The sequence below is a fragment of the Odontomachus brunneus genome, unplaced genomic scaffold (assembly GCF_010583005.1).
Source record: "Odontomachus brunneus isolate Ranch 3 - 2012 unplaced genomic scaffold, Obru_v1 Obru_scaffold_016, whole genome shotgun sequence".
In the NCBI taxonomy this organism is placed as follows: Eukaryota; Metazoa; Arthropoda; class Insecta; order Hymenoptera; family Formicidae; genus Odontomachus; species Odontomachus brunneus.
The window spans coordinates 2,455,837-2,476,051 of NW_022639466.1; the positions used below are offsets into that span (position 1 = coordinate 2,455,837).

The 20,215-nt window shown below is 37.7% G+C and overlaps 2 protein-coding genes across 2 annotated transcripts in view; both read left to right on the plus strand.

Annotated features, from left to right (window-relative positions):
• Nucleotides 1–1,658: 1,658 nt before the first annotated feature.
• Nucleotides 1,659–15,924, plus strand: LOC116841512 (cytochrome P450 4g15). The gene is made up of 8 exons (XM_032809546.1): nt 1,659–1,824; nt 3,034–3,266; nt 3,955–4,152; nt 11,758–12,010; nt 12,561–12,774; nt 12,849–13,037; nt 13,600–13,837; nt 13,921–15,924. The coding sequence occupies exons 2-8, from the start codon at nt 3,041–3,043 to the stop codon at nt 14,289–14,291; spliced, it is 1,689 nt and encodes a 562-aa protein (XP_032665437.1). The 5' UTR covers nt 1,659–1,824; nt 3,034–3,040; the 3' UTR covers nt 14,292–15,924.
• LOC116841535 overlaps nt 15,470–20,215 on the plus strand; it is a 9,149-nt gene continuing 4,403 nt past the window's right edge. The window contains exons 1-8 of the mRNA XM_032809587.1: nt 15,470–15,750; nt 16,128–16,513; nt 16,748–16,933; nt 17,653–17,880; nt 17,928–17,935; nt 18,424–18,709; nt 18,834–19,009; nt 19,727–19,852. Coding sequence (XP_032665478.1) covers nt 15,506–15,750; nt 16,128–16,513; nt 16,748–16,933; nt 17,653–17,880; nt 17,928–17,935; nt 18,424–18,709; nt 18,834–19,009; nt 19,727–19,852 — 1,641 coding nt within the window. The 5' untranslated portion in view covers nt 15,470–15,505. The remainder of the gene's footprint in view (nt 15,751–16,127; nt 16,514–16,747; nt 16,934–17,652; nt 17,881–17,927; nt 17,936–18,423; nt 18,710–18,833; nt 19,010–19,726; nt 19,853–20,215) is intronic.

Consider the following 20,215-nt stretch of genomic DNA (forward strand, 5'->3'; position numbering starts at 1 on the left):
ATCTTTCGGCAGAATGACGATGAGGAAAGGAGAACAAGGAGCGGAATAATGAGGAGGATGAAGAGAGTATTCGGCATAATTCGCGCTTAAATATCGTTCTAGAAGACGGAAAAGGCGAACGGGAGAGCGGTTATAATACTTTTCAAATTATAAAATTATTTCAAATTATAATTAAAGTTGACGAATTATATTAGCTAAAATACGCGCGCTCAGGTATGGCACAACACACAATGGTACAAGTGCATGCACATGAGTGAGAATTTGCATAAGATATGAAATTAGTTGTAAATCTCTGAAAGAAACGTCAAATGTGTGACAGCTTACTGATTCTCATAAATGTATTGTGTGATATTTTATTCATAACATTTTGACGAAATTGTTATTATTTGCGATGTTTATTTAAATGATAGAAAAGACAGATTATTATTACATATATTGTTGTATGTATAGAACTTCCGTATCAATATTTGGAAAAGGGACGATATATACATGCATCTGTACCATTGTGTGTTGTACCTGAGCGCGCGTACTTTGGCCAGTATAATTGGTTAACTTTAATCATTTATAATTTGTAAAGTATTATAGCCTCGCCATTTTTTATTCAAATTAGCTCAGAAATCCGTCCTTAAGAGATAATGCGGTAGTGACGGGACATCCTGTATAGATCGTAAGAGACAACTGTCCATATCGAGGCAGAATAACAACGTCGATTACAAGCTGGCTTTATGTTAACTATTTCTTTTGATTTCAATTAAAGCAAGACCGAACATGCCTTTGTCTCATTTATTATCCTAACTTATCATTTACGTCACAAGAAGAACATAAAAAGCTTGATATAATATAAGAAAATGTATTAATTATATCTATATATTTATATAGATATTAGTTAGATATTATTTATCTATATCATTTATACAAGTAACACACACAACGCAATCAAATTGAATCAGTTTATTATATAATATTTCTGAATGAGGTAATCTCACATGAGTAAACAGAGAAGAAAAACCGTAAAAAATCTCACGGAAAATTTGCAGGAAAAGAATCCAAGACACGATTAATCCGTCATTGAAAGATGATGTCTGATGGATTTCTTCCTTCTTTTCTCTTTAGTTAAATTTTTGTAATTTTTCAAACCTCATAATTTCTAATAGTTCTGTGGAATATTGAGATTTAATAACAGCTAACAGAGAAAAATTCCCAAGATATTACAGATTTAAAAAGAGAACGAAATAGAACGCGTACGATTTCTTAGATTCCACTTTTTCGACAGCAGATTAAGAGTCGGTTTATCCAACCTCTTGCTAAGCTAACTAACAGTTAAATCTTATGTCTATTTCTACCTAATTTGAAGGAGAAACAAAGACAGACGTATGAATTAACTGTTAATTAGCTTAGCAAGGAGTTGGAAAAACCGACCCTAAGTATACATTTCGCAAAACATATAAATCACACACACACACACACAAGAAAAACACAAAGAAATACGTGTTTTTAGTTCAGAAGCATCTTATGAATTTTAATGATTTTTTTAATGAGTGTATTTATCATATGTCGTCTCACGACAAAGCGGCAGTTGTGCACTTCTACCTGGCGAAATGACCGAATCAAAGGTCCAGGCATATTTGTTTATTAATACGGGCATAATATAAGAATAAAGTGAGCTGTTAAGTATCGCAACGCTCCACGTGTCGATGGTGGTGGTCGTTGAAAGTGTCGGTTATAAAGAGCCGCGGTAAGCCGAACCGATCAGTTCGACGTTAGCGCATCGTAAGAAACCGACCGTAGATCTGTGAAAAAAATATAATACTTACATACAAATAGGTGGGTGCAGAAAATCTATAATCCTACTCCCGGGCCGTAAAATTTTGAATTAACAAAATGTTCGTTATTCATGATTCATTTAGGAAATCACTCTCGCAGAGCACCTAGAGTATTTCTTTTTCATATAACAGTGTACAACAAACATTGTTTGTGTGAACATTGAGGAAAGAAACAATCTCTGTCATACGTATATGACGTTGGTTTCTCGTGAGAGAATGCTGCGTTACACATATGTGACACACACACACACACACACACACACACTGGTAGCGTTAAAAAGAACGTCCGGAAAATTAGTATTCGTGGTCCGCGAAACACGGCGTAGTGAAACTACGTCCTCGAGACGTTATCGGATTTGTCCGAAATCACGCCGTGAAAGATAGAATAGGAAATTGATCGCTCGATAGATCCGTGTGGCGAAAAAATCGTGCAGGGAAATCTGCAAAGGACTTTTCGCGTGTAGAATTCGCGCGATGGGGAAAGAAACATCCGAAAAGTAAAAACATATTTATTCCGTACAGATAATATATTTACTATCTAAATCCTTTTACTGAGATACAAACTAAACAGTTGCTTTCGTGAAAATCAGCAGGTTTTCAAAAAAGTATATGTTTTCTCAGTTGAGGAAAAATTTGTTCTCAGTGCAAACATACAAGATAACACAAGATAATACAAGATAGACAGTACAAGCGAATATATATTATTTATATATCCAGCGAAGAACTGTTCTTGTTCTCTAGATATTTCTGTTTCTAACGGGAAAATGACCGAACGCTTCCTCTTGAATCGCGTCCTCAATTTACCAGTTTATCAGATTTACATTTGCGACACTTTGACGCGTTCCAGACAGTAAAGACTTCCGCAAGACGTCTTAAACTGGTATCAATAGTCATTACTTGAAACTTGTTTTATATGAAATACTTAGATCCTTATTCAGAGTTTAATCCAAGGTTCTCACAGTTGAATTCGAACATGTGTGTGATATTTATGTTTGTGATTCAACTGAACAACTTTTACATCTGATTCTGAATTAAAGTCTAGGAGTATCTCTCATTAGAGACGAGTTTCAAGTATTAATATGGGCCTTAGTGACGTATAAATGAAATAGGACGTCTTTTAGGTATCTTCAAGATATCTTTTAGAAGTCTGTGCTGTCGATCTTGCCGTGATCAAGTCTAAAAAGCTGAAAGTCTGATCTCGCCCTTTCAGGGCGACCATGTCGGCGGCTGAACCGGAAATAATCAACTCCGTCGTTGCGGCGGCGTCCGTCGGACTGTCAGCGACCACGGTTTTCCTCTCCCTTTTGATACCCGCTCTCGTCCTCTACTACATCTACTTCAGGATCTCCCGTCGACATATGATCGAGCTGGGTGACAAGTTACCGGGTCCCGATGGCTTGCCGCTGATCGGAAATACGCTAATGTTCCTGGGAAGCTCAGACAGTAAGAACTCGCGCACACAGGCTGCTTATTTTCAAAGAGTTTCAAGTCCACTTTCGAAAGGAAAGCAAAGAATCAATCTTTTTCTTCTTTTGGTCGTCTTGCTCACGATTTCAAGCGATATTTTCCATGAATTTCCATGTAATTCTCTCGTGTGTATTCTTCATATAAATTCCCTTCAACTTTACCATATATTTCCCAGTGGTGCAAGAACAATCGCTCTCCCTCTTGATACCCGCCTTCGTCCTCTACTATATCTACTTCAGGATCTCCCGTCGACATATGATCGAGTTAAAGTTTCTCTTTAATCAGAGTTTGTCTTGCTGAAAACTTATAATAAGTATTTGAATAGTAGACCTAAGTTTCTCTCAAATATGGATATCAAATATCAGAAAATTGTAAGTTTCTCGGTTGCAAAGTTCTATAGAAGCTTTACTATAAAAAATTCTATAGAAGCTTTACTATAAAACTCTCTCCCGCGCTCCGTTAGAGATACTCGTACCGAACACCCGCCGATTACGCAACACCGTTTCTATTTTCAAGATCTATTTTCATGTTACGACAATCGTCCACCTTCTCCGCGGGACATATTCACCTTCTTAGATTAAATAACCGAACGGCTTTCGCCACGCGCTCGCGTATGTGGTGTCACGTAACTTCCGAACGGTCGATCATTTTCCTTCTGTTGCAGCCATATTCCGTAACATATACAGGAAGTCCTTCGAGTACGATCAAGTTATTAGGATATGGCTCGGCCCGAAACTAGTGGTCTTCCTCATGGACCCGCGTGACGTCGAGATCGTCTTGTCGAGCCACATCTACCTCGACAAGTCCACCGAGTATCACTTCTTTAAACCCTGGCTCGGAAACGGTCTCCTTATCTCCACCGGTGAGTGTTGCAAATACTATTATACTATACTATTATCTATACTTTTCTAATTGCGATTCGCGTCACGCAAATCCGTTTCTCGCGGAGGAGGAAGAAAGAGAAAGAGATAGAAAAAGGATGAAATAAGTATTTCTTTGTTTTGGGATACTCCATTTCGCACGCAGTATGATTAGTATATATTAAAATACACGTATATATAAGTGCGTGCTAACAATACACTGACAACTATACAATCAATCCTTTGTGATTCAAATTATTTTCGACTTTTCTTTTCAACTAATCCGTGAAAATACATTTACTTCGCGACAATATTGCATGGTCGACTTCAATATTTCTCAGTATTTCACTAATGCAATAAAACACACATATAAGAAATGTGTGCTTACAACAATATATATAGTTATGTCAACTATATATTTATATAAAATAATACAATGTATTCACAACATAAATATATTATATATGTTGTAACATAACATACATTTATATGTTTATATAGTTAACATATGTTTATATAGTTATAGTATAACATATGTTTATATAGTTATGTTGTAACATAACATATATACCGCGAAATATTCGGTATTACATACGTAGTTTATGCGTGTAGTCTGTTGAAGTTCAACACACACAGTCGAAATGAGGCTTGTCGAAGCTATATATTCGTGCAGCATCGGAAAATAAAGTGAGCCGTGTGATACGAAAAGCGCAAAGGAGTTTTGCTCGCTAGCACGTTTCCTATCTCCGAATACAACAGGTTTCTGGCAAAAACTCTCATAAAAAATAATAATTAAAATACTTATCTATATCTATAAAGAGATATTTATAAAAGATATGATAATTGAGCTCCTCAAATTTATAATCGTAAAATAGGAGAAAGACTAATAGGCCTCGTTTCGTGCGAATAGAAAAAATATTGTATTCATCGTAGGTAGTTCACCTCTAAACAGAATCACTTTTATCTGAAATATATTTTTAAACCACAAGTAATTTTGGAGATAATCACGTGGAAAAATTGAAATGGTACACTCCGTACATAAATGATATTACATGTAATTATAATTATTATTATAACAATAAGTTTTCACGTATGAAAAATATAATATCTGTAAAAGACATCATGTCTGTACAAGACACCACATGTAAAAACTGATGATGTGTATACGTTACGTTAATATTTCTTATATTACATTCCTAGCTTAACTGAAGTGAATGATTTTTCGCGATTGTTCGCGAAATGATAGAAGAATTTTATGTTTAATTTGGTAAATTTACCTGTACTAATGGATATGTCAATAGTTGTCAGACACTCAGCATATCAAATATCTTCTAGTAAAAAGAAAACTGGAAGAGAAGTAGATTTTATTTGATAAATTCATATCTTATGAAGCGGCGCGACGCCGAATACGTATTAAATAACATCTGGAATTCCTAGGTTGACTAGGTTGACTGGTCTTCCGCGAGTTAAATATCTCAAACACGAAAACTATAATCGAAAATCTGACCAAAGTTTTTTATCATAAGGATATCCGCAATCAGTAGAAGAAGAGTAAAAATGTTAAAAGTAAATAAAAAATATTTTTAAATATTTTTTTTACTTAAAATATTTTTTTCTAATATATTAAAGTAGAATGTTTATTAATATTCTGAAGCGTTTATCAAATAATCGAATAGTTTGAGAGAAAATAGCGTGAAAATATTAATACGAAAAACTATCAAAATGTCACTTCTATTTTGACACATTCCCGCTTGCCGATGCAAATGCGGCACTATAACGGCATTATATATTACAAACGCAATCTGACACGCATTGCTTGTGTGCGTGCGTATACGTGTGATCTAAAGCTGAATCGCTTGGCGATGCAAATGCGGCTTGATAGACAAACTCATTTATTTGTAACACTCAGTTTAACATGTATTTTTCGTTTTGTAGTTTTTGTTTTAATAATTTTTATACGATACTTTTGTTTGATACGTACTCGGCGCTTTTTTCTTTCTCAGAATTCTTCTTGCTTTTTCTATAGTATACTGTTTGTTTATTTAGTCAATGCAATAACAAAATTTAAAAAACCTCACAATATCGAGAAAGTAATACAAAATTTAAGATATTGACCCCAGGGTCAATACTAATTTATTAAAAATTAAAATATCAACTTAACAAGTTGGATATTTCTATCACACCGCGCATACACAGACACACATGCACACAATCTTCTTTTTATTATAAGATATTCGATACACCTATCTCATACCGTGTCCGCTCACGCGAAATCACGCTTATGTCACCATTTTCTTTGTGCGTTAATCTAAGTTTGCTGTTACGTACAGACTTCAGAGTTTACGGTCAGCATTTAACGTAATTTAAAGCGTTAAGGACGTTCTTGTGCGGAGGCTCTAACTCATAGCTCTCGTAAGGGTGTCTCGTGGGAAAGGAAAAACGTAGCTGACGATTACTTAAACGCGACGCGCATTACAACCACGCCGCTCTAACGGCGTGCTCTACAAAAGCTGTCCTCACGTAACGTCGATCATAAAACGCAACGAGTGCAGTCTCCTCCTGACCGGCGACTTTTCTTGTCGATCGTTATGAGAAACGCACGAACGACGAAGCGCACGTGTATCTACAATACTTTCCTTCATCACTCTCCCTGTCTCGTTTTTAAAATTACACCCGAAAGCGTCGTTCTAGTCTCACACAGTGACGAATTTGCATTTCACTCTTGATTTGCATTTTGCAAGCGAATGATTCGGAATGCGAATATTGTCGTCGGAAATATGAAGATGCGAAGACCTCATCGATGTCGTCTGTGATAAACAACTTCTTGATCGCGTCAAATTTTAAACTCCTGAGTCACGGTTTTTTTATTTTGACAATTTGGTGTTACTTTAGTAGAGGTATATCAAATATAAGTGTAAATAGTGCTTCAAAAGTTTAATTTGAAAAATGGTGCGAGCAGAAAAAATTAAAAAAGTTATTAAAAATTTACCAATGGAAAAACTGATGGAAAAATTTACTTTTTTCTAGTTAAATAACCTGTAACTACATATCTCAAAGAGCACTTTATTAAACGGCGTGGATAAGAAAAAATCAAAATATTTTTATTTTTAGAAAATTTTATATATATATACTCAAAAAGATATAATATAAATTATCTTTACCGGAATCCCCTCTCTTACGTTATAGACTCAAAAGGATTCTTCTAAAAATGAAAAGAAAATAATCTCACACCCCTATAAAAGCAACTCTAGTTGCAAATATTTTATTTCAATTATTTAAAGATTAAAATTATTCGTCGTGGAAAGAATTCTTCTAAAAAACTAAAGGGATTATATTCAAAGAAAAATATTATTCCTCCTCAATGTCTAATGATTGAACAAAAAACTCTAGTTGCAAATATTATTTTAATTACTTAAAAATTAAAATTATTTTATTTATTCATTAAATAATAAAGCATAATATTGTGCTTGGAATATTTTCCTTCTGATTTTAGAAGGATCCTCTTAAGGCGTTACGTAAAAGGATTGTGCTAAAGATGAAATTATATTTTTTTAGTTATGTACAAAAGGTATTCAAAAAGTCTACAAAAACAGATAACGAAAAATAATACAATTATCTTTGAAATCATTTTTATCACTTGCAAGTTTGTTCTATATCTTTTCTTCGCGACATCCTCTCTCCCGATCTTTCTCGTCACATCTCTTGGCCAGAATTTTCCAAATTGTATCTTTCCTGATTCTCTTTCTTAAATCTGATTTTGTACTCGGATTTTTTCAACCTAAACCTGAAGCACTGTCAGTGAAGCGTCACTTTCATCACTCACGTGCGAACGCATGTACAGCCATTACTTATAAACAACGTGATAATGAGATTCGCCACAGAGTGACTTTGCGGAATGCAACGGCGCCTTTCCGGAGAAACGTGGGACGTAGTTTCCCGCGGGGTGAAAACAAAAGGAACTAGGCGCAGCGCACGAACGTCGACTTTTATCGCAACTTTCTCGGTACTGAGATAGTCCTTTTTTCGTTGACGAAACTCTCTCGATCAGCCGCGAGTGCATAACGTCGCGCATACGTAATGCACGTGTGCGTTACCGTGCCTCGCTTGACGGGGCAATTTTGCTGCCTCTCGCATACATTCGTGTGCTTTCTAAGCACTCTTTTGCACCGTTATAAATCTTATCTCACACTCATGATCATGTCGTTATAAATAATACTCTTATCACTTTCGGCCTATGGTACATTACGTAATTAACTTACGTATGTAACATAATTCATTATATATAATTACGATACACCGTCGTTATACATAACGAGTGTCATTAATCAGTATCATTGATCCTGTTACTGGAAAATAGTTGCTACGCTTTACACTTTCGTTAAAATTTCCCGCTCCCAGAGCGGCTGTGTCGACCGAGTTAAATCCCGACGAGAATGCAAAAGACATAATTTTGCAACGATTCTAAGTTTAAGAAACGTGAAGTAAAAACAATTTCTAGACACGTATCTAATCCTGGGCATTCATATTATTTTACTCTTTAAATATTTTTATATTTTATATATATGTACATATTTATATATTCTATATTGAAAGTTTAAATATTCATACTTAAAGACCAAAACAATAAGAATGTCTAAGAGTTAGGTACACAGAGAAAAGAATATCTAAAAAAAAATGAAAAAATATTATATTTATTCAGCGGGTCCTATAATACATGTCTACTTATATTTAAGTTCTTCTACTTAAATACAATATAGTCTTCATGAAAAGTTAAGGTTTTAAGAAAAATGTATATTTTTTCATTAAAAAAAAATATATATATATATATATTTTTTTTTTTATACTATAATACAAGTGTAAATATGTTATTAGCACTCCTAAATAAATGTTTTACTTCTTAGATATTTTTTTCTCAATGTATGTGTCCGGTAAATACTATATCTCATATCTCTCAGATCCAATTCGACATCTTCAGCTCGCTCGTACATTCGGCTTATATACTGAGCTTGCGGTGCTTCGTCGATCCCCGTGAGCGAAAATCAAATTACCGGTTATTTTTCTCTTTCATATCTATATAACTCGCGTAACGTTGCCTCAATGTCACGTGAGCATTCATCGAGCATTAACTCGACATTAACGCGTCGCAATAGAGGACATTTCTCCTTCTTTTTCCCCTTCGACCTTTCCTTCTCCTCGTCCTCTTTTTCTTCCTCTTTTCTTTCTCTTTTCTTCCTCTTTATCTTTCTCTCGACTTTCCCTTGCTTTGACGCAAGTCACGTTAATCAAGGCTACGACATCCCCCATGTTCCAGTAGTCGCCGCGGTCCGCCGTTTTCTCTGCCTGGCACCAAGTTTCGCATAGGTCCGTGTTTTTCGCGGTGATAGCGCGCGTTGTATAATGGTCACATAATACAACCGTAATCGTGTCGTTTAGTAATTGCCGTTATTCCGTCTGCTCGCACGGCACGCAATCGAGTTTCACGAGTCCAAGACGAAGCGAGGGGAGAGCGCGACGACGAAATGAAGGCAGACGTCGAATAGTGTAACTAACGAGCCGTCCCGCGGAATATATCGCATAACGTGTAAAAAGCCGATTGGATAATTGTAATATATTCCCTTCTTTTTCTTTGGTGGCATATCGAACTCGCTACCTGCACTTGCATAACGAGCGTGAAACGAGTGCGACGACTCGACGGTGACGTAATGTGTCGCGGGATACGTTGGATTCCAACGCAAACACGTGAAAATGCATTAGAGGCATTAGAACTCGGTCTCTCGCTCGACGACTTTCTCGCTGCGTTAAGCTGATCTCAAGCTGGAGGGTCGTCGAGTGCACGACGCCGCGACGCTTCGACCTCCGCTCCTTCAAACATTCCCAGACAGTACAAATGTCTCTTTTGTCTCTTTTGTCCAGCGAATTTTAGAACAAGTGAAAATTTGATTCATCCTGACATTACGCCGAAGTTTCAGTCCTACTTTCGACCTGGACTTTCTAACATCTGTGTATATTCTGAGGGATCGATGCATGTTTAATGCACATGAAATCTTACTCAGCGCCTCTAAATGGCAAAAACACACAAAATACCACTTGCAGGTTCTAAGAAGGACTTCTATCGCAAAATTGTAGATTAAGTCGAATCGAAGAAGGTTAACACAAGCACAGTATCAAAATAGAGGACCAATGGATTAAAATCTCAACTCGGATAGAGACGTCTGAAAAACACCTTATTTGTTTCAGACGTCTGTTAAATAATTCTCTGCGAGTCGAAATTTCAGCTCCACTTTCGACCTGAACTTTCTAACATCTGTATTCTGAAGGATCAATGTATGTGTAGTGGACATGGAAAGTGAAGTACTACTTAGCGCCTCTAAATAACAGAAAACGCACAAAACGCCACTTGTAGATTCTAAAGAAAATTTCTCAGCAAAGTTAGAGAATTTTAAATAGAATCAAAAGAGGTTGATATAGGCTTTAGAGTATCAAAGTAAGAACATAAAATGTAGGAATATCAAATGAAACATTGAAATCGAAATCAAGGATCAAGATTTCAATTCGGGTCGAGATATACTCGAGACATTTGTACTGTTTGAGGACACTCTACTTGTTTTGGACATTTTGTAGATCGTATCTAAGACGACTTTCAGTTATTTGTGATATCTGAGTTGCCGAGGAAATCCACTTTCACGCATCGATATCTCCGAACATTACGAAAAAACAGCTTGCAGGCGTTGCACCTGGTTTCACTGAATTATTTTATTCGAGCACAACGAAAAATATGTTGTAAGATGAGACCTATACATTAGGATCTCTTTCTCGATCTCTGTGTGTCCCCAAAGTGACGGGAAACGGAGAGGGAGAGTAAGTGAAATGCAATCAGTGCGCGGTAATTCGCGCGAGGCAGAACAGGAAGGAAATTTACAAGTCGCTCGCTCGCTTGCTTTCTCTGCCTCGCTCCCTCCACAGGTGATGTGCGTCTCGTTCCTTCCAAGGAGTAAGATCATTGCACCGTCACTCTGCAATTCCTGGTTCCCCTTTACAGTGTCTATTAACTTCCTCTCTCTATCTCCTTCTCTTCCTGCTACTTCCGCGTGGCTCGATGCAAAACGTCCGACCCACGAAGCGATTGAAAAGTCTGCGTCGATAGGAAAATTTATTCCCCGCAACATTTATTATGTTTGTCGTCACTTAATCAACCAAAAGTCAACATCAAACATTTTGTATTTTACACTTCTTGTCTTGTTTCTTCGTCTTGTCTCTTCAATACTGTTATGTTTAAACTTTGAGTCCCAGTTTTTTCTGTTGGAAATTTGATATTATTTTAATAGAAAAATATCAGATATATATATAGAGATATTGCAAAAGATATTCGAAAATCTTCAGGATGAGAACGGTATGTGGATCGAATTAAACGGTCGATGCTCCGACGACGGGGAAAACGGGAAAACGTAAAAAGTCAAGGAATTAAGTGGTTAGCCGCTAAAGAATAATTTAACTCGACGGTTACTCTCTCCTAAGATCTACTCGGCTCGGGGAAAAGTTGTTTGTTTTATCTCTCCCGCGTTAGCTCTCGTTGCGAAAGATAAGAGAGTCAACGAAGGATCTTACAGGCCAGAAATGGCGCGCCCATCGCAAGCTGATCGCGCCGACATTCCACTTGAACGTACTCAAAAGCTTCATTGACCTGTTCAACGCCAACTCTCGCGCCGTGGTGGAGAAAATGCGCAAGGAGGGCGACAAGGAATTTGACTGCCATGACTACATGTCCGAGTGCACCGTCGAGATCCTCCTTGAGACCGCGATGGGTGTCTCCAAGACAACGCAAGACCGAAGCGGCTTCGAGTACGCCATGGCCGTTATGAAGCAAGTATCCGAAGAAATAGCTAATTAGCCGTAATTATGCAAGTACGTTTCGAGGAAAATGAGGGTGAAAATTTGAAAACAAAACCTCAAAAATCATAATTTTTTTGGATTGGATCATTCCTGTATAACTATGGCTAATTAAAAATTTAGCATAAAAGAACGAGGTGTTTGAGAGCGAAGAAGAGGACATTTGAAGTTTGCGGTACAGTGCGACACTGTTGTGAAGACGATATGTTACAGCACTATTAAATGACCTTTCAGTCGGCTTATTTGTCATACTTTTTATATACTTTTTTAATAAACTTTTTATCGATTCCAATGGATCTTTTGTCTCAGTAGCATCTCATAATCTCAGGATCTTCAATCGAATGGAAAATTTAAATTGGTAGAAGTCTCAGAATTGGTATTGTCTCCGTGTGACGAAAGTTCAATTTGCAGCGCGAAGTTTCAATATTTGTGCCCTTGGAACGTTCACAGGCAGATCTGTTTTCTAAAGAGCGAGTAGATGGGGGTATTATTTAAGTGTCACTGTGTCGTTGTGTCATTTAAGGATGTGCGACATTCTGCATCTGCGCCACACGAAGCTTTGGCTGAGGCCCGATTGGTTGTTCAATCTCTCGAGATACGGGAAAGATCAGATCCGTCTGCTGGAGATCATCCACGGGCTCACGAAAAAGGTGATCGCGCGCAAGAAGGAGGACTTCAAGAAGGGCAAACGTAATGTCATCGACACCTCCGCGCAAAGCAACGGCCAGGCCATCAAGGTAGTCAACGACCCAATAAATCGTATTATTTGTTGGGTGCGATATAATATGACGCAATGTGTCTTCTTTCTCAGAACACCTCCGTGGAAGGACTCTCCTTCGGACAGTCGGTTGGTCTCAAGGACGACCTCGACGTGGACGACAACGACGTTGGCGAGAAGAAGAGGCAAGCCTTCCTTGATCTGCTAATGGAAGCTGGTCAGAAAGGCAAGGTGCTTACGGATGAAGAAGTAAAAGAGCAAGTCGACACCATCATGTTCGAGGTAGGTGTTGCAGGTGCACTTGAAGATCGATTGTGAACTTCTCCTCCTCGACTTGTGAAGAAGCTCAGTTTTATAAGTTTTTTTATAGGAATTAACGATAAAGTGAAAGATGAAAGTGCGTCACATCCGCGATTTTCTAATCAGATTTCGTATTTTTTCGTACGGATTTATGCCTCATAGCCTTTTCTCGTACAAATATTTTTCAGCAGTGAAGAACAGAAGTAGAGAAACAGTGCAGAAGTGGACTGTCAGTAAAATTTACTTTGTGAGGCATATATATAGTAAACTTTTATAAATAGTAGACTTCAGATCCTGAAATATAAATGGCACATAAGAATCGGGAGAATGTCCGTATGTTACAATATTCCATAATAGTTTTTGCTACATGATTTCTTTTCCGCGTGTATAAATCAACATAAAAGACAGTACTGTCGTCGATTGACGATTGGAAAACCTTGCTCGAAATTGCTCCCTGGAAATTTCGCTCACTTTTACCGCGTGTGTCCCGGCACGTTCGTGACTGAAGTATGAAGGGGGTCATTCACTCGCGTGGTTTTTGCAGGGACACGACACTACCGCGGCCGCGTCGAGCTTCTTCCTGTCGGTGATGGGTTGCCGCTCGGACATTCAGGAGAAAGTTATCCAGGAGCTCGACGAGATCTTCGGCGACAGCGACAGGCCCGCGACCTTCCAGGATACCTTGGAGATGAAGTACCTCGAGCGGTGTCTCATGGAGACTCTGCGCTTGTACCCGCCTGTGCCGCTCATCGCGCGGAACATCAACAAGGACTTGAAACTCGGTCAGTTTTCGCGATCGTGTCTTGATTTGCCGGCGATCTTTTCTTTTCTCTTGCCGACGCGTTAATGACGACTGTCGCTTCAGCATCGGGAGACTACGTGCTTCCGGCCGGCTGCACGGTCGTGGTGACGACTTTCAAGATGCACCGACAGTCGTACCTCTACTCGAACCCGGAGGTCTTCAACCCCGACAACTTCCTGCCCGAGAGAACCGCCAACCGCCATTACTACGCCTTCGTACCGTTCTCCGCCGGGCCGCGTTCCTGCGTGGGCCGCAAGTACGCCATACTCAAGCTGAAGATCATCTTGTCCACGATCATGAGGAACTTCCGCGTCAAATCCGACATCAAGGAAAGCGACTGGAGGCTCCAGGGCGACATCATACTCAAGCGGAACGAGGGCTTCCAAATCAAATTGCAGCCGAGGAAGCCGGCGGCCGCGACCGCGACCGCTTAGACGCTCCTCGGCTTCGGCGGATTATTAGTGTGGAAAGTAGAATAAAAGCGGTGGTAGTGTAGCAACGACGGCGGGGATGGGGGTGGGAGGGCGAATCGCGTGTCTCGAGCTTCGAGGCGAAACGAAGACCGGAGTCTCGGAAGGATCGCGCATCGACATATGAATGTTTGGATGGAGCATTCTGCGAGAGAAAGGTACTATTAACGGTAAGGTAAATTACGCCACTTTGGGTAATATCACTCGGAGCTTGCTCGGGTTTGTATCCGCTCACTGGATTGCATCGCTGGACTGCGACGTCCGCAATGAACCGAAGTAGCATCTTTGAACAGATTTCTTACGTCAGTATAAAGTATCAACATAATGGCTTGATTTACATCGTGCACTTGATATACGTACTAAATAGTAACTTTCTATTAGATAATCTTAATATCGACAATGCACATCAACGGCGACGCATTCAATCAATACAATACATTTTGTTGGTGAGTATTATATCAGCTTAATATACCGTTGTTTATATGTATCGTCGATATTAAAATTATCTAATAGAAAATTACTATTTAGTACGCGTATCAAGTGCACGATGTAAACCAAGCCGTTGTAAAGTGAATAGTGAGTAGAAAAGTATATGGAGTCAAACTCTGAATGACTCAAAGTGACCTTCTCCTTACTGAGCATGTATATATAAGCCGAGGCGTAACAGGTCATTGATATTTTCTAATCGTACGAATCTGTCCCTGAATGTTAACTTCTTTAACCCTTTCGTCCCGAATGGTAGACATAAATATATTATATTCAGGGACGAGAGAGTTAAATAGTTTACAAACATAGTAAACAATGAACTGATAATGCGTAGGATTAGAAGGTTCTCTAATGATCTAGTTGGGTGATGTTGTTAAAGCTATTGCGCCAATTTGTGTGCAACCCCGTAATTGACAGTGCAGATATTTATGTCGATGAAATTGCGTCGCGCGCGAAAAAAAATGAAGCAAACGCGTTAGACCGCGACTGCGCGAATGTATATTAGATGTTATATATTACTGGCCCGTAGTCGTTAGTCGTTTTACGTAGTCTTATACTGATCACTTACGTTGATATTTATCGTCTCGCAATAAATTACACGGCGCTCGCGCCGCGAGATTTGATGTTCGCGCAATCTTTCCTGTCGTTCTCCCGTCTCATTCTGATCCTTACTATCGTGCACCGAGGAGACCATGGCGAAAAATCGAGACGTAAGCATGCGGAAATACAGCCGAGAAACGGGTGCGGTATTGGCGCGGAAGGATTACGAGGGAGAGAAATTGCCGGGGACTGGCTCCAAGATCGGAGAAAGCGAGCTAGGCTCGACTAAGCCGGCGATTATTAAAACTCTCGCCGGCGCCCGATGGCACGAAATGGGAAAGGTTAAGGACGAGTTGAAGGCAATGCTTCCGATACTAAAGCCTTCAGAAGTGATAAGGTTACTTTGATTGTTGAATACACTTCCTGTATCCTTCGTCGCGAACGTGAGATTCTCAAAGCATTTCGTCTAGAATTACGGCATTTAAAATGCTTCTTTCCTTGACTTTGTTCGATCTATTAGCAAATACACGGAGGGAGAATTTTGTAATAAAAATTATCATAAAAAATTGTATAGATGATCTATAAAAATTTTATAGATTTTATAGATGAGAAACATGTCAATATTTTGCCTTAATTTATTATACTTCGTCTTACACATGCTATTTAGGAACTAAAATCTGTTATTTAAAAATTTATTATTAATTACTATAATAAAAAAGTTTCAAATTTACTATTTAAAATTTATTTTTACAATTAAAAATTTATATTTACCAGCATTATAAATTTTCTACTGAAAGTTTACTCCTGCGCGCTACTAGAAAGAAACATGCTAAACCAAATTTATATGGAAAAAAGTTATATTCTCAACGTGTACAAATTTCTACGCGTAAAAAATCGATCTTCTGATCATTTTCATATTGACTTTTCATCGAGAAGATTTTATTTGCTACCTCATGAGGCCCTCATCCACGAACTTGAGGAGAACGGCTACGATGAATCGATTGGATTCTTGAAGCAACTATTGGAACTCGATGAGGAAACTCAGAAGCAGGCTAGTCTTGGAACATTGATGTGGAAGAAACCGTGTTTGAGAGACAATAAGAGAGCGTTGCTGCGTCTCAAAGAAGGCTTGTTCGCCTTTGAGCAGGCCAAAAACGTGGGTGCGTGAAAAATTAAAGAAACTACTTATTTTTAGACATTGTAATAACACTATACTGCATATAAATATTCCACAAATACGAGAGATACATGTTCCATGATAATGCCGAATATGCGATATAAAATCTCTTTCCTAATTTTCTGTTATCAAGCTTTAATGTTTCATGAATAAGTTTTGATAGCGATCGCTATAAAGAAGTCTGAGAAGAAGTAAGAATGACATTTCATAAATTCAGGAGACTCGGCGTCTATGATAATGGCACTTCTACATACGGCGGTATTCTTCCAAACAATGACGTGGGAGTGGTGGTGGGTGGCGGAGCAACTTTACCGTAGTGCAATGACGAAAGTCATCGAACATGAAGACCAGCGAACAATCACCGTGATACGCTATCTATTCGGTCGATTTTTGTTCGAACAATGTTAGCGAACAGTATAGTAATATACGCACAAATTTCTCGCGATACATACTGCAAAACAAGTGGTTTTAACCCTCAGAGTCTTGGTTCTTTTATTTTATTTTAGAAATTTTATTTTAATAGCGGGATATCAGATAGATGTAAATAGTGTTTCAAATGTTTGATTTCTGAAAAAATAGTTTCAGCAAGGAAACAATCTTTTAAATTTTGTGAAAAATTAGGACATTAAAATGAGAAAATGTAGAATTTTTTTTATTTTCTATCACTAAACAGCATCTAAATATTTTTATTTTTAGAAATATTTGCTGTGTTTTTGAGCAAGTAAATTGCTTTTTCAGACCAGAAAAATAATAATATTCGGAAATTTTAAAGTTATTAAAAAAGGTATAAATATAAATATGTTCGCATGCATCGTAATGTAATGCGCGTATATATTTCTTAATTACATATATAAAAGTAAAATATAGTTCTTCTTAAATAAATTCCCGAACATCGTTACTTGCTTTGCCTTGAAACGTGCCTCCTTAGATATGCAAGGACTCAAAGAGTTAAATAATTTTGAACCAGCCAATACAAATTTCATATTTCGTTCTTGTAGAATTCGATCGTAAACCCCAGAAATATGCAGAATTTTTTCCAAATAAATAAAATAAAGACATTTTATATGCATATAAAAGATCACGAAATCGGCGAAGTTAATTACGCGATCGCGGTATCATCAGTGCAGAACACAGAGGAGTCGTTAGAGCATTTGAAAGTCGCACGGGAAGTGTCCAAGGGAAAATCGTGGAATGCATCAAAGCTAACAGGTCGAGAGGAGCAAAGCATTTTCCGCGAGTGCAACGTACTGCTGTACAAAACGCTGTTGATGCACGCGCGACAGGCCAAACCTGACCAACCGGATATCGCCGTGAAAGCGTGCACCGAAGCTCTCGCGCGAGCGACTGATTGTAAGTGATCACTCTATTTTTCATATTTTAGCTTTAACATATGCTAGATTCATCAGTTTGATAAGATATTTCCGTGAGAGATTTTATCTCGTATATACCCGGTAAATGCCCGGTATACGGTAATAATATCTCTGATCCCATCTAAAGTCTTAACAAATACGGAATCTATTTTGTAATGTAAATATCTACTTTCGCTTTCCTTTCCAATGAACGTTATTTAACGCTAAAAATATCAGACTGCACATTAGAGCAGTCATTTTTTTACTATTTTCACTCTTAAATTAATATGCTGTCGCTTTGACTATTTTCACTTTTAAATTAATGTTTCCTGTGTAAGAAACATGATTGAACTAAATGTTCTATCAGAATAAAGGAGGAGTATCAGTGTAATTGCAATCAAAAATCGGCTGGAATAACATTTACCAAGAATACATTTTGTTTGAGGCAACCAAATATCACTGCTGCAACGCCGGTAACTCAACTGCTCAACTAGGCAACCATTCAACAATTGTTCTGTGGTTGCAGCAACCACATAATTAGTTGTTCCATATTTTACTATTGAATCTAGCGAGCACAACCAGATTTATATGTGGTGATGTGTGGATATATGTGTATTCTAACCATATATACTGTGTATTCCGTGTATTAAATTCTAAACAGCACAAATCTCCACAGGACGTCCTAAAGACGTTCTGGGAACGTTTCTATGTTCTGAGAACGTCCCTAGAACATCCTTTGGAGATCTTGTGCTGTCTGGAATATATAACTGGTTGGACATTTCGCAAATTGGTTGCGCTTCGAGCTTCATATTTACAATACATATTTACATGTACATATTTCACAAATATGTTCGATGCGTAAGATCTGTATTTCAAATGTATTCAAAGTGCTAGGTTTACTACTGGCGAGCCGAACGATATGTTTATTTTGTCGATTAAACCATTATTCCGTAGCTGAGCAACGCGAGTATATAGAAGAAGCTTTGTATGAGCTGGGCCAAAGTCAGATGCGATCAAGCGACATAAAGCATGCTCTTCAGAGTTTCTCCAAGTTGCTGGCTTTGGCTAAGAGAGTCCCGGATTCACAGGCAGTATGCAACGCGCACATGGCACTGGCATTAGCATATAAGGTACGCGGGGAAATATTTTCATTTCGTGCAATTGAATGAAAACCAAACAAGAAATTCATTGACAAAGAATAATATCTCTGTTATTGTGATCGAAAACATTCGTCTGAACATTCAGCTATGTTAAAACTTGGTTTCTAGATAGCACAAGATCTTCAGTGGATGTGCTGGGAACGTTTTCAGAATGTCTTTAAAATGTTCTGTGAAGATTTGTGCTGTTTAGATTGAGGCAACTGAGAGCAATTGGCTGAGCAAAAAACCCATATAGGAAACTTTCTGTTTCTTACTGAAAAAAAAATATTTGATATTTGCAACTGTAATCACATAGAGAAATAATTACTATAAATTATAGCAAAAAACCATTTCTTTATTAAATTTTGCTATAATGTCAATAGTGATAACAGTTATTCCACTATTATCTACTAACCAAAAATAACTATAATTTTACGATGATGGCAATAGAAAGTAAATTTAACTAAATTGAAGATACAATAGCAATGGGAAGAAAACTAAATAATAATATTAATAAAAATAATGTTAATAAATATCATCATTATTACTATTATTGTTATTATTACATTGCAAGTTTAATTATACTATAATATTATTGAAAATAGATGGACGATTTTAGAGTTTTCTTCAATTCGCGTTTTGCGTCGCTTGTCGTGCGTCTCAAATTTTTTATCGCAAACGCATCCTTCATACAACTTATTTTTACAGAAACTGGACAACGAGACGAATACAGAGAAGCATCTTCATCTGTCCAAGGAAAAAGCTGCTGAGTTTGGGCTTACGAGACAACTCGCACAAGCACAATACTACACCGGCGAGTACTTCTTAAGCAAAGTACGAACGTATCGCGTCGAAAGTGCGCGATTTCTTTTGATTACCTCTTCTAATGTTGATTGATTATCTCTCAAGAAAGACAGAGATCATAAAGTGTTCATTGTGAACGCGAAATGTAAGAATTATCGCATTTCTTCTAGGTCGGTATTAGTAGTCGTGCTCTCTTAAAGTGAATCAGTGAATAGTCACTGATATCAGTTATAAGTATAGCACTGAGCAGTTTCAGTGCTATACTTGTAGCTACAAATCAGTATATAATTACTGTTTTCAATGATATTTCACTGATTCACTTTAAGAGAGTGTGAATCTTATATATTTCGTCTCAAATTCATATTCAGATATACGCGGATTGCTGACTACGCG